The sequence below is a fragment of the Neolamprologus multifasciatus genome, chromosome 11 (genome assembly GCF_963576455.1).
Source record: "Neolamprologus multifasciatus chromosome 11, fNeoMul1.2, whole genome shotgun sequence".
In the NCBI taxonomy this organism is placed as follows: Eukaryota; Metazoa; Chordata; class Actinopteri; order Cichliformes; family Cichlidae; genus Neolamprologus; species Neolamprologus multifasciatus.
The window spans coordinates 13,638,307-13,651,649 of record NC_140449.1 but is presented as its reverse complement, the minus strand read 5'-3'; the positions used below and the strand labels follow the sequence as shown (position 1 = coordinate 13,651,649).

The window sequence follows — 13,343 nt, the reverse complement described above, 5'->3', positions numbered from 1 at the left end:
CTCCCCCTCTGTCTGTTTTTTTTTTCGTAACCTCAAACGCTGATCTCTGTGCTGCTGTGTGGGAGGGAAACAGATCCCATCTCTGCTGAAGGATGTCCCACATGAGAATGACCTAGAGTCGTTACCAGTGATAAGGTGACAGGGTGAGTGACTGACTGCATTATGAAAGCCAATCTCCTCAAACCCGGGTACGGGAGATTTGTGCCGTGGACGCCTCTGAGGCGACTGCTGTGATGAAGGCAGAATGGTGGCATTTTCTGTTAGAAAGAAGCAAAACGGTGAGGGCGAGCAAACAGTTGCAAAAACTGTGCAGCCAAATGGGAGCATGCCTTTTACTCACATGTTCTCTGCAGGCAGAATATACGGCCTCTAGAGGGTGCTGTTGCAGCCGGTGCAGACAGTACTCTTAAATAAATTGTGCTTGCCTTGCTACCAGTGGTGGATCTAAATGGATGAAGCTTGGTTTTTACGTCTGCCTTTGCGACGGCACTGCTGTGTGAAAACAAATCTGTAAACAGATCCTCTGCTTGCACAGTTTGACACTGTTTTTTTTTGAGATTCTCTCCAGATGTGAACCCCGGAAGATCCAGAAACAAACAAACAAAAAAAAAATGAGCCAAGCTGCTCTGTAAAGGTTGCGCAGGGTTGGGAAAATGAGAACGGATTTCCTCCCCTTACCGGTTTACAACTGCTAGGGTTTGGCGTTCAGAAGGCAGATCAGCTGAGGTGAACGCGTCAGGAAGGAAGACAGGAAAAAGATTGTGTTTATTTTTTTCTTCTTATTTGATGCAACAGTCATTATCAGCTGAGTGTGTGAGACTCAAAGGAGGCTTAAGTGTCCGTTAATAGCATGTCTGATATCTGAGTGGCAGTTTTGCCAACTGGGTTTAGACTGATCATTGTGTTTGAGGGCGATCTGTTTCCTGCAAGTAACCAAAAAAAGGTTAAACACTCCAGTTACTAAGTAGCTGATAAACACAGTAAACTAGGATCATTTTCCAGCTATGTGCTCTCACCATCTCCAGTCCTATTAATTCTTCCCCTTTTACTGTGCGCAAGGTTAATTAGCTGGAGGATGTCAATGACAGTCACAAAGTGGAATGGGCTCCGTGTCTCAGAGAAAAACTCCTATCCATTTATTGTGCCACGGTGATCTTTAGTAGAGCTTCTATCTCTTTTTGTTTTTGATGACTTCGATGATTGGTCATTTTCTCTGTCTCTCCCGGACTGTTTCTCTCTCCTTAAGCCAATTTGTCTTTTTTTTTTTTTTCTTCATCCTTTAGCCTCTATGGCGACAAGCCTGCATTGTTTCCCTTCTGGTGGTTAATCTCATTACATTTCAATTGGCACATGTGCTTGTCTGGTGGATGACAGGCTTACAGTTGAATAGTCTCAACCCCTCCCAGCCCTCCTGACCCCCAGTCAGCAAGGCCATTTAATAGCAAATAAGATCATTATCCTCTGTTTTTAGCGCCAGAACTGGAAAAAACTACTAAGTACTAATGAGTAACATTAGGATGGAGACAGAGAGCAGATGGAACAGATTGAGGGGAAACTGAGGTGGATAAATGGCTGTGGGTAGATGGCTTTGTTTTCCTTATTGTCCCTCATCACTTGAATTTATGTCTGTTACAGTGACTGGAGTCTTCTCGTGATAATATTTGGCTCATATAACAGTTTATGAATATCTTCTCTAAGATAGCTATATAAATTAAACACTGCGCCATGGGTCATGGTGTTAAAATAATAAGGCCTTAGCAATTACAGCAGCAAACTGTGGTGCTCTTTCAGGAGGCTGCACAGATGAAATGCAGATCATGAACTTGCAGTAGTAATTATTCTACATACAGTGATACTTCTAATGCTTCTGATCTAAATCAGCAGCTATGCTAGCGGCTCTGTGACACTAAATTTAGGCACCGCAGTGCGCTGAAATTCTTAAAATGGCATTGAAATATTGAGCAGGTCTATTGTTATCTAGTTTTCCTTGTATTAGCATGTTAGCATTTGTTGCCACTAAAAACAGAGTGCAGTTTAGACAGATGAGGATTTCATTAGTAATTCATTCATAAACTGACAAACTCTTGTATCAATTCTATGCAAATCCACGACACGACATCAAAGCTCAGTGCATCCATTAGGCCTCAGTCACACAGGCCTAGAGACCTGTCAGCAACCCCCTGTTAACCTCCGTTTGCTAGGAAAAAAATGTGTATCCTTTGACCAGCTGCTGACTGTCTCAGGCTAAAATCGGTATCAAAGAGGGTGTGACACCAAAAACCTTGGAGTTGCTTTTGTTTCCATCAAATTGCTGCAGTTTGCATGGACGGTGGCAAACTCCTAGCAAGTGAGCGTAGCAAAAGGTGAAAAATTGCTATTCAAACCTGAAACAGAGAACATTTGCCTTCAAATAAACGTTGTGCTTTAACGCTGCGTCCCGCATGTTTCAAAAGGAACAACTTTTGCGCATGGACTTTTCACAATTTTATTTCTTATTTGGAAAGTAGCTTCCAACTGATTGCAGACTAGTCCGTTTTTCCTTGCAAACGGTTGGTGACCATAGCAACCTGCTAGCAACCAAAGCAATCGCAGGGAGGTTTTTCAGTGCAGTACAACCTTTTGTTAACTGGTGTTTGCCAAAAGGTTGCCGACCACTCTCTAGGCCTGTTTGCCTGGGGCCTTACATACTGAGATCTTTTTAAATTGATAAGTAAAAACTTGGAAAAGGACCACAAAGGTCATATTTAATCGCCTGCATTGGGGTTATGCATGTCACTGCCATCCACAAAGCCATGCCCTTAACACTGTGTATGCTTTTACAGGTTGAGAGTTTTCAGTTAAACAGAAATTGATTATGATAAACTGTATTATGTTTAGACAGTTGTCTCAATCTGATACAGTACTTTATTTCAGGGTAATGTGAGGCACAGCTGCACTTATGGCAGCAATGGTACGTCTTCACTAGAAATCCTAGCAGACTAAGCTCACCCAGAGGAAGCATGGTAGCCTACTGAGGTTGATTTCAATAGCATAAATCATTCTTGAGAGATAGATAGCTTTGGTGCAAGGTAGTCATTTTCAGTGCAAGAATTTAAGACACATGATTGTTCTGGTGCTAACTTTCCTCCTCCACCACCTTATACTCTTATGATTATGATAAATTATCCACTTATAATTAGAGCTCGGCAGTAACTCAGCTCACGGGTTCTGACACTTTATGTATAAGCCTGTAATAATGTTGTCAGTCAGATTTCACATAGTTCATGCTTTCAGGCAGGTTTCCCATGGAAATCTTTTCATGCTTGAGAGTTTTGTGATAGTAACTTATATGATGTGTCCGGTTTTATAAAGGAAAATGTTTCCTTGTTTTAAATCAACAGGGCTGTCTTATGCATTGATGTTTTAATGAGCTGACGGGTAGAAAACAATAAAGATGTGAATGACCTCTTTATCAGTATTGTGAAAGAGTGGGACAGCCTATGAGGAAAAACGTCAATATGGTGAAAAGGAGGCACTTTGAACAGTATGCAGGGTACACTGTGGCTAATTCAGGTTGGGCGTAGACACAAACAGTTTAAGAAAATCAGTATTTCACCTGTTCATGGAAATACTGTGTATGCAGTCAACACGGAAGTTTCTGTTTGTCTCATTGCTCTCTCTTATCTATCTCTTTCTGTTTGACTCTCTCTCTGACCCCATTCAACTCCAGTCGAGAAATAGAGCAAAGCAAACTGTCTGAAGAGCCACTTCCTGTTGTGTACTTAAGATCCCTGTCATGTGATAGAATCAGTTGAGACGGGTGCATGAGGCCACTGTGGGGAGGGAATATGGTGGCACTGCTGATGTTGCTGATGTGAAAGCGACCCCCCCCCCTCACCACTCCTCCAGCACCACCCCCACCCAACTACAACCCTGATTGTGTAAAGTGTCGACTCAGCCATTGTGTCAGAGCCCCCACGCTCTCCTCCCACCCACATCCCCACCCGACTCGTGCACAATCACAGCACACACATGCACGTGCATAGTGGCAGCGAACAGTGCAAGATATAGACTCACAGTGTCCTATAGACACACACACACACAAACACACACCTAAACCCTGTACATTTTTGTCAGACTGTTCGGTGGGCAAGAAGGTCAAGTGTTTATCACCACAGTGAGCTTTGTGGTCCTTGAAAGGTTAGGAAGCTGCTTTTTGAATAGGGTAGCCATACATACTATGGTATGTATATGAATACATGTTTATGAATACTAATGGCAGAATCTGAACTGTGATTTTAGTGCTCATTAGATTATTACTCTTCGAATTTATATTGGGGCATATTATACTTGCTAAACTTGTAAACATTGCTATTATGAGCATGGAACTGCATTCATGATAAAGTATTCATACCAAAATGCTTACTGTAGGTTGATAGTAACTGTAATAGTTCTATTATGAAACCTTCAAAAGGAAGATTCTGCAGCTGCTTTTTTTTTTTTTAAAAATGTTCTGCTGCAAAAAGTGACAATTAGTCCATCATTTTAAAGTGTGACTTGAAATGAGAGCTATGGATGAGTCATTTGGCTCATTGTGTCTTTTTCTCAGCAGTGCTGTCAGTGACTGCTGACTTTATCTGTTGGGAGTCTATGTACAAAACAAGTCCATTTGCACAGGGCTGTGCAGCTTTACATGGCTTTGGAGGTACAATTCAGGGACGCGCGTGATGGTTATGAAGCAGATTTAACACACAGACACTTATACAGCTACATCATAGTAAAAGATGCAAAGACATCTTTCTTTACCTTACACAAGCCTGTGTAGCTTTGTGTTAGGTTAGTGACTTTATAATTAAGTCAGCACAAAGTAACAAATCATAAACAACATCTCAAATGTTATTCCTGGTTGCTTCGTTTTAACATTTCTTCCATCGTAACTCCAACAAGCAGGATAAAGGTTGTTTTTTTTTTTTTTAATAAGAATATGTCAGACCCCGAGATCCTTGCATCTGATAAGCCCGGATGTGGCATATACATCTATGGCCGTGTACACAGCCACTACAGTGGCTTGTTGAGGTGGATTTAGAAAACTAAAAGTCTTCTTGAAATGATACGCTGTAGCTGAACTAACATGCCTTTCTCATTTTTATTCACAGGTGAATGGTATACGTGTGGGTCCCCGCTTAAAGAACGCTCGCCGTTTGGCAGTACAATGAAGACCAGAAGAGTAGCGAATGACCGCCTCTGAGGCAGAGACCTTCAGACATGCCACTCCACCGACACAATGACATGAAACTGCGTGAAACTTTCACATTATTTTGACAAAGAGATTGTTTAAATCTCAGTTATTATATGCTGACCTTTTCGACCCCGAGAGAGCAAATGACAAGTAGCTGTTTGTGATTTGAGTCACCGAGGATGGCTATATTGCGTGGCATCCAGTGACTAGACTTCAGCTGCTATATTAGTAGCCTGATCGAATGATTGAAGGCAGATAGTGTTTTCAACGTGCCAACAAGGACGCATCAGACATCTCTAGATGTACAGCTGCAGATAGCAGTAGTTATAAATACTTTTTGAGCTTATGAAAGGCCACCTAGACAGGGTAGTTTAATTCATACCATGAATCCCAGAGACAGTGTGGACGTAATGGAGACTCAGGCAGGAGGTCAGAAGGAGAAGTTGAGCGTAGACAAAGCCAACCCTAAAAATGAGATGGAGGCTGAGGACGACAAAACTCCTGGGAGTTACGACTGCAACATCTGTGGACGCAGCTTTCCTTTCCTTAGCTCTTTGTCGCAGCATATGAGACGTCACACGGGTGCGCGCCCTTACAAATGCCCCTACTGTGACCACAGAGCCTCGCAGAAGGGCAACCTCAAAGTCCACATTCGCAGTCACAAGCTGGGCACGCTGTCTAGCCACCACTCCAATGAGGATGAAGAGGGTGGTGCTGAGGAGGAGGAGATGAGGGTTTCAGAGGGTCTCGATGGAGGCACCAGCCCAACCAAGAGCAGCTCTGCCTGTAACCGGATGATAAATGGGGATGGTGGTGAGGAAACCCGTAGGAAAGTCCCTGTGAGGAGCATGAAAAGGGAAAAGTCCGTCACTGAGCAGCGGCCTTACTGTTGCCGTTTGTGCGGCTACGAGGCCCAGCGGGAAGACCAGCTCCTCAGCCACATTGAGAAGGTCCACATAACAGCAGACACAGAAGAGGAGACTGCTGTCAAGGAGGAGGCTGCGGCCGAAGCTGACGTCATCCAGCCCCAGAGTGACGGGACCTTCCCTTGTGAGACTTGTGGTCAGGTCTTTTCCCAATCCTGGTTCTTGAAGTCACATATGAAGAAACACGCAGGGATCCTGGATCACTGCTGTCGCATCTGTGGGAGACGTTTCCGCGAAGCGTGGTTTCTCAAATCTCACATGAAAACACACAACACCAAATCTAGGTCACGGTCAAAAGCAGAGTCAACTGAGCATCCAGCCACCATCAATGATGTAGCCCAGGATCCTGATATTGTTACCGGCTCCGTTACTTCTGTCTACCAAATGTGCTCCAAATGTGGAAACCTGTTTCACAACAGAGAGAGCCTAAGAGCCCACGATAAAGTTCACAGTCTCGGCTATAGCAGGAAGTCCCCGAGCCAAGGGAGGCCCGATGATGATGAGGACTCCCCAGCTGCTAAGAAACGTTTCCTTGACTACTTAAACCTCCAGCCTTTTGAGGGAAAGAACCAGGATGAAGAGGAGGAAAGTGAGGAAAAGATAATAGGTCAAAGAATCCCAGAGCTAGATCCAGTTTGCAGTTACCAGGCCTGGCAGTTAGCCACTAAAGGAAGGGTTGTGGAGCCAGTGGAGTCTAGTTACAAGGCCTCTTGCGGGGCAGGAAGTATCGGAGAGGAAGCCCTAGCCGGTGCTGCTGTGGTTTTTGAAAAGGAGAGCAGCCGTTATGTCCTGCAAGGTCAAGAGAAACGCAGTTCGGGTAGACGCAGCAGCTCCGGTTTGGGAAGCCACACCTCTTCAGGGGACCGGACACCAGACAGCCTCAGTGATTCCGAGTACCGGCCTTCGTCTCGTCAGGACAGAAGGCGCCCATCCCAGTCGCAAGCTTCTTCCTGCAAGTCCAACGAGTGCTTTGAGTGTGGCAAGGTGTTCCGCAGCCGTCACCAGATGATCGTCCACCAGCGGGTTCACAGGAAGGATGGAGGCAGGGCCTCTGTTGGAGACAAGGAAAGAAGCGCAAGAGATGAGCGATGGGGCTCCACCAGTGACCCAGAGTCAGGCTCTCCCAGCTGGCCCAGCACCCCGGGATATGGAGATTCTCCACCAGCTTCCACCCTTGGAGACCAGGCCTCAGAGATGGGTACTGCAAACTCTGGAGAGCTTTCGGGTTAGTAAACAGTATTTTCTATTGGCTTAATCTGGTTTTATTCCCTTTTTATTTGTATGAAATAACCCTCTTCCATTATAAATGCCACATAATATATAATATACGCAAAGAGCTGAGGATCAATTAATGTGATGATAAGGAGTCTAGTTAAATAAGCTATGACCAACAATTCTATCAAAATATAATGTGAAACATAAGTGTAGAACCATATCTTGAAGGATTTTAGGCTCAGGAGTGATTGTAGTGCTTTTAAAGCCTTGCAATAAATATCTGCTGATGAAATGTGCTTTGTGAAGCTGCAGCTTCTCAGCTCATCAGCCTTTATAGAGTGGGAAGTAGAGCCACCATGTGGCAAAATGTCCAAGTTACATATTTGTGCACGGCACTCTATAAAAACAGAGTGCCGCTCTTAGATACCATTATATATGGTCAATAAACTTTAACAGTTGCCGGAAAGTCAGTTTACAACAGTGCTATTATTATGTAATGCAGAACAATGAAGGGTTAGCAGTTAAATGAGAGTTTGTGCCTTTCAGCGGCATGTCAGCGGAGCAGAGGACATTTTTGGAATGCCTATCATTTTTTTCACCTCCACAACCAATAAACACTGCTAAGCAAAGAAAAAAAAAAGGAGAGAAAGAAGAAAGGACACCCATAATCATGGGTTAAAAATGCTAAAGGAAGAATTCCTGCGTTACAGCTCTCTGCTGTTTATCTTTCAAACTTTCAAACGGATAGCATAGAATTGTTGTGATTGTTTCTTTTCCTCCCTGCTAGTACAGAAATGCAAAAATAGCAGCAGCATTTCTTCAGGCCTGATCGAGCTGTGCGCTATTTCAGGTCTTCCTGTCTCAGGAAACTCCCCTCACCTCCCTCCTGCTTATATGTGTGTGAATATGATTTTTTTTTTTCTCTCTTTGATTTGTGTCTCAGCCATGAACACATGTTTGCTTGTTTCCCTTAACACACTGGTATTGTTTATTATATAATAACAAATTATTAGTATTACTGGGAACATCAAAAAGTCATTGAAGGCAGGCTTGGACTTTTTTTTTTTATAGTTGTGCAGCACTGTGAGGAATTCACTCTCTAAAAAGAACAATCTGAGATTGCGCTTGACTGTGTGAGATTGTGTTAGTTATACTAGAAATGCCTAAAATCTCTTTTAAACATTTAAAAAATATTTTTACATGTGTACAACAGTGATGCAAAACTATAGTTTAGTGTGCACATTGCTTCATCGAAGGAAGGGCAAAGGTGAAATGAAGGTAGCAAACACCGCTGAATCCACCGTTCCAATATCCGAGCAGTGCTATCTAGCTTAGATAACGTCTCTTCATCAGAGATCACTGTCACTGAGGTCAGGTTGGATTTTATACACAGAGGGTGTCAGGATCAGTCTGTTGAAACATTAAATTAACATTTAGCGATGAAAACGTATTTAGGATTCAGCGACTAACTAATGTGTTTTATTCTCAAGCAGCAAAAGATTTTATTTATCTGGCCATCCATCCTTTTCCTCGTTACCTTTCTTCCTCGTCTGCCTGCTGACTCTTCTAATCTCTAAGGTTACCTCCTGTGACACTTCCACTGTCACTCATCCACTCTCCTTACCACTGAGCCAGCCAAGCCGCCTGATGTTTGAGGGATTTGTTATTTATAGCGTCACTTTCCAGTGAAAGGCCATACAGGCTGAGAGGACACTCCTTTCGAGCCACCACACTATTTGTGGAAATGCAGTTTTTTTTTTTAAATTTGTGTTTACTAAGACACACATGTTGTGTACTCCACCCTTTATATGATGACCCCACACCACTGGTTATTAACTGAATAATAAAAGTACTGGTTTGGTAACCAGAAAACATCAGTTGTTCCACTCTAACTGGTAGTCTACCCTGTCCCACCCTTTACCTTTGGCAGGGTCCTGGGCTGTGAGCGCTGGCCAACGTTGCCAACAGGAAGCCAAATGAAAAACAGATGGCAGATTGCTGGTGCTGTAAAAAAAAGAGGAGGGATTATGGAGAATACAATAATGTGCTACTTAGAGTATCTGATGTATTTTATCATACATTTGAGTCTGCATGTGCGATTACCCTGCCTCTGGCAGTCTTTCATACTGAAAAAGTCTAACTTTAGGATTGTTCTTCCTCATATATATTTTTTTATTTAAAACCTTTTCACATCCAAATATTGCTACTCATTCTACATCTATTACTAGTGTTTCCATTCAGTTTGATATCATTATTAATGATCTCTATTCCTGTTGAAAATTTGGACACTTGGGGAAATCCAGTCATAACAATGACATTCACTGTTAGAAACCTGTCACAACTGCCACCTTGTGGGGAGTTTATAGAACTGCACCTGCATGGCTTAGCAGCATTAGCTCAGTACATTTAACACATGCAATGTAAAGCAGTGCCAGCATAAGAGCGTGCCAGTAAATAAACCAGTTTTACAGCCCTGTAACACTCCTCATTTGTTTATATGTCAATAAGGAGTTTATTGAACTCTATGGCAATGTTTGATGCTATGTTGTAACTATTTCAATCCATATGGACTATAAAACAGCCCAGCAGTTGCCAAGGAAATGTACATCTCTCTGAAATAATATTCAAATATTTATACAAAACCTTCACATGAGTTTTGCATGGTCACGGACTATTACTGAACAAATAGCTAATGAAATGTTAAAATGTAATTTTGTTTTGCTTTGTTTTGTTTTCTGCTATTGTGTATATTCTTGCATTAGTAGATATAATGGTTTTATTTTAGTATGCATAAAATAAAAAGAGAGGTTTTGGAAAGACTGATCAATACTGCAGCCTGGTGGACATTTACTAAAACTACATCTAGATGAACCAACATGAATGTGAAAGAAATGATCCCTGGGTTAACTATTAAGTGTATTAAACTATAATCAATATGACATCCTTTGTAGCCACTGACCTTTTTGTTGTTGTTGCTTTTCCCTACAGATGAGAAGCCTTACATCTGCAGCATGTGTGACTTTGTTGCCACAGATTCACAGGCCTATTTAACTCATGTCCGTGTCCAACATCCACCTGCCTCTAAAGATAGATCCAGCACCATTCCCAGTCCCAGCTCGGACAGAGGAACTCCCAGCAGTAATATCAAACTTAAGAAAGCGCTTCTTCATGGAGTAAACAACTCTACATCCCCTCCTGGCTACCGTTCAGCTCAGTCCACTGCACTCGATCCCAGCGTAGCACCTTTGGATCTATGTGTCAGGGCTGAGGGCATCAGGGGTATAGCCTCTTTAGCCTTGGACAAGAAAAGCCTCCCTAGCCACAAGTGCTCCTTCTGCTCTCACTCCACCCGCTACCCCGAGGTGCTCTGGATGCACCAGACTGTGGCTCACCGCATTAATGGCAATAGTTCCAATCTGGCTCCTAAATGGGCTCTTAAAACCAACTCAAAAGGCTCCAAGGACAGTTCGTTATCCTCTAGGAGACGCACAGGACCTCCACCTTTCCTGGAAGGGAAGGAGTGTCAGCCTCTCCCTTCGCTGATGCGCACCCAGCGCACACGGCCTCCATCGTGCTCTAGCGAGGCTCTAAAAAAGAGCAAGCCAGCCAGTTATTCAGCCACACCATCATCATCTTTTGCCCCCTGTGCCTCTTCCTCAAGGGGCCCCTCTTCTAGCTTGGGCACCCAAGCTGGGAGAGTCCCAGCACGCCCAGGCAGCAGCAACATCAGACCCCCGGAGGACCACACTCATCAGTCACGCTTCAGACCCAAAGTGGAAGTGTACCCGCGGGGAAGCTCGCTGTCATCCTCCAGCTCCTTGGAGAAGAACACTGGCACCCCTTCACGCCCCTCAGCCCCAGCTGCCGGCTCCGCTACATTTTCCAGAGCTGACCGCTACTTGTTGCCCCAAGAGGGACTGGGTTTCATGCTGTCTAGCAAACACGGCCTAGCAGAGTACAGTCGAGCTAGGGGCACCCCTCATCAGCAGCTTCCCAATCCTCACAGCCAGGTTCGGGCTAACGCTACGAGGCCCAGCACCATTACCCATAGTTCAACTGCAGGACCCAACTTTGGTGCCTCGCAGGCGCAGGGTGGCGCTTTTCAGAATTCCTCCTGTCCCTCCTCATCTTCTTCTTCATTACCTTCAGAGACTCGCAGGGAGGTAAAGCAGGAGCCGATTACAGAGACACCAGAGACGCCAAGTGACGTCCTCGGCTTCCTCAAAAACTACAGCCCTCATGAATTTGCTACCCTGTACCACCGCTGGGGTGCAGCCAATGCCCTCATGGATCCTACTGGTAGGCATCAATTTATTTATTTATTTATTTTTATGGCTGATTTACTTTTGTTTGTGAAAATTAGCAGTTGCGTAGTCCAAGTTGTGTTTTATTGTGTTTTTATAATGCCAAACATTGGAAAAAAGCACACACACACAGAAAGTCCCTCATCATAAGCTCACATCCAAAATGCCCAGAGGGCCTTGGCTTTGCCAAATGTCAGGAGTATGTAGAAGAGTATTTTCCAGTGTCTGAGCAACTTTTTCAGCTGATATGAGTAGAAGTGATTAAACCTGACAAGCTAAAGAAGAAAAAGACACCAGCAGCCTCAAACATCCAAACTTGTAGAAGAGGCGCACATATTTCTCTTTATCTCACACACTTGGCACTCCATCTGGGAGAAAGTGATCGACAGGCAAACACACACACAGTCTGATGAGATTTTTAATAACGATGGGATCCATTAAACGAGCGCACATGTGTGCTCACATGTTTGTGAGGCATAATGAAAGTCTTTATCTGAGGCAGCATGTGTGTCCATATGTGCCTGAAATTTTTAGATGCAAAAGGAACGTGTGTGTATGTGTCTGTGTAGCCTCTATTTATTTATTTTTTTGTAATCGTGAAAGATGTGAGAGAACCTTTGCTACTCTCAGGTCTGCGAGGCATGCCTACTCTTCAGCTCCACTCTCCCAGAAAGCTGTCACAAACTGTTTAGGTCACGGCTCTGCCTGACGAGAGACTCGCACAGATGCGAATGGAGGGAGGAAAAACAGAGAGAGGGAACAGAAGAGGCAAAGAGAGAGATGAGACAGAATAATTACCCCACCAGCTGCTTTGGAAATGGTCATTACCGAACATCCGTATTATTTGCCCATTTTCAGTTGTGTCTCTGAGGTCAAGTGGGGCTGTGTGGAGCCAGGGGTCAAAGACAACAGCCCCAGAGCAGACGCATGACATCGCTGTCACCCGTCCAGGCGCATATCGTCACGATCTGCCTTAGCCCTTTGAGTCACATGCGATAAAGTGACCTTTTTTGAGCAACTGAGTCTTTCTCCCTTTCTCTCTGTAATATGTGTACGAGTGTGCGCGTGTCTGCTTGTGTTTTCCGTCCAGCTCTGTCTTGTCTTTCATTAGTGCGTCAGTGAGAAGGGCTGGCGGCCCAGAGTAGAAGTAGAGTATCCAGAGGCCAGCAGTCGGGCTGCCAGAGACACTCTCTGTCACCTCTCCCGCATCCCTGTCCTCCTTGTTCCCGCAGCTGCCCCCCCCCCCCCCCCCCCCCCCCCTTACATCCCTCCCTCTCTGCCTACACACATACACAAATGTACCAGAGTTATGGGCACTTCCCAGGTATATGCCAGGCCTTAAGCTTAGGGTGTTTATGCGTCCTCAGTGAAAGCACCCCTGAATCTCCAGGCCTCTTTTTTGTCAACGAGAGAGGTCCGAGGCAAGCACGCATGTGTGTTGTCATGAAGTAGACCATCCTTAAATGTCTCTCGTCCTCGTGCTGCCCCTGCAATTACATGCAACGCAGGGGGGAAAAGAAAAATCCGGCACGAGTGACGTGTCTTTGCTGCATAGCTGTCGAAATTATGAACATAGAGCGGGTTTCTTTATGGTGAATTCCTGCTCTTTTTAACCACTTTTTAGTATGCATTCCATCTGGTTTACAAAGCACAGGCGGGCTTCTTGTCCCCTTAACAATT

General features: G+C 44.3%; 1 protein-coding gene across 8 annotated transcripts in view; it reads left to right on the top strand.

Moving 5' to 3' along the window:
• LOC146507958 (zinc finger protein 516-like) overlaps positions 1 to 13,343 on the top strand; it is a 47,404-nt gene that overhangs the window by 24,466 nt on the left and 9,595 nt on the right. For all 8 annotated transcript variants that reach the window (XM_085176910.1, XM_085176909.1, XM_085176912.1 and 5 more), the window contains 2 exons: positions 5,136 to 7,369; positions 10,348 to 11,658. In XM_085176910.1, coding sequence (XP_085033036.1) covers positions 5,602 to 7,369; positions 10,348 to 11,658 — 3,079 coding nt within the window. In that variant the 5' untranslated portion in view covers positions 5,136 to 5,601. The remainder of the gene's footprint in view (positions 1 to 5,135; positions 7,370 to 10,347; positions 11,659 to 13,343) is intronic.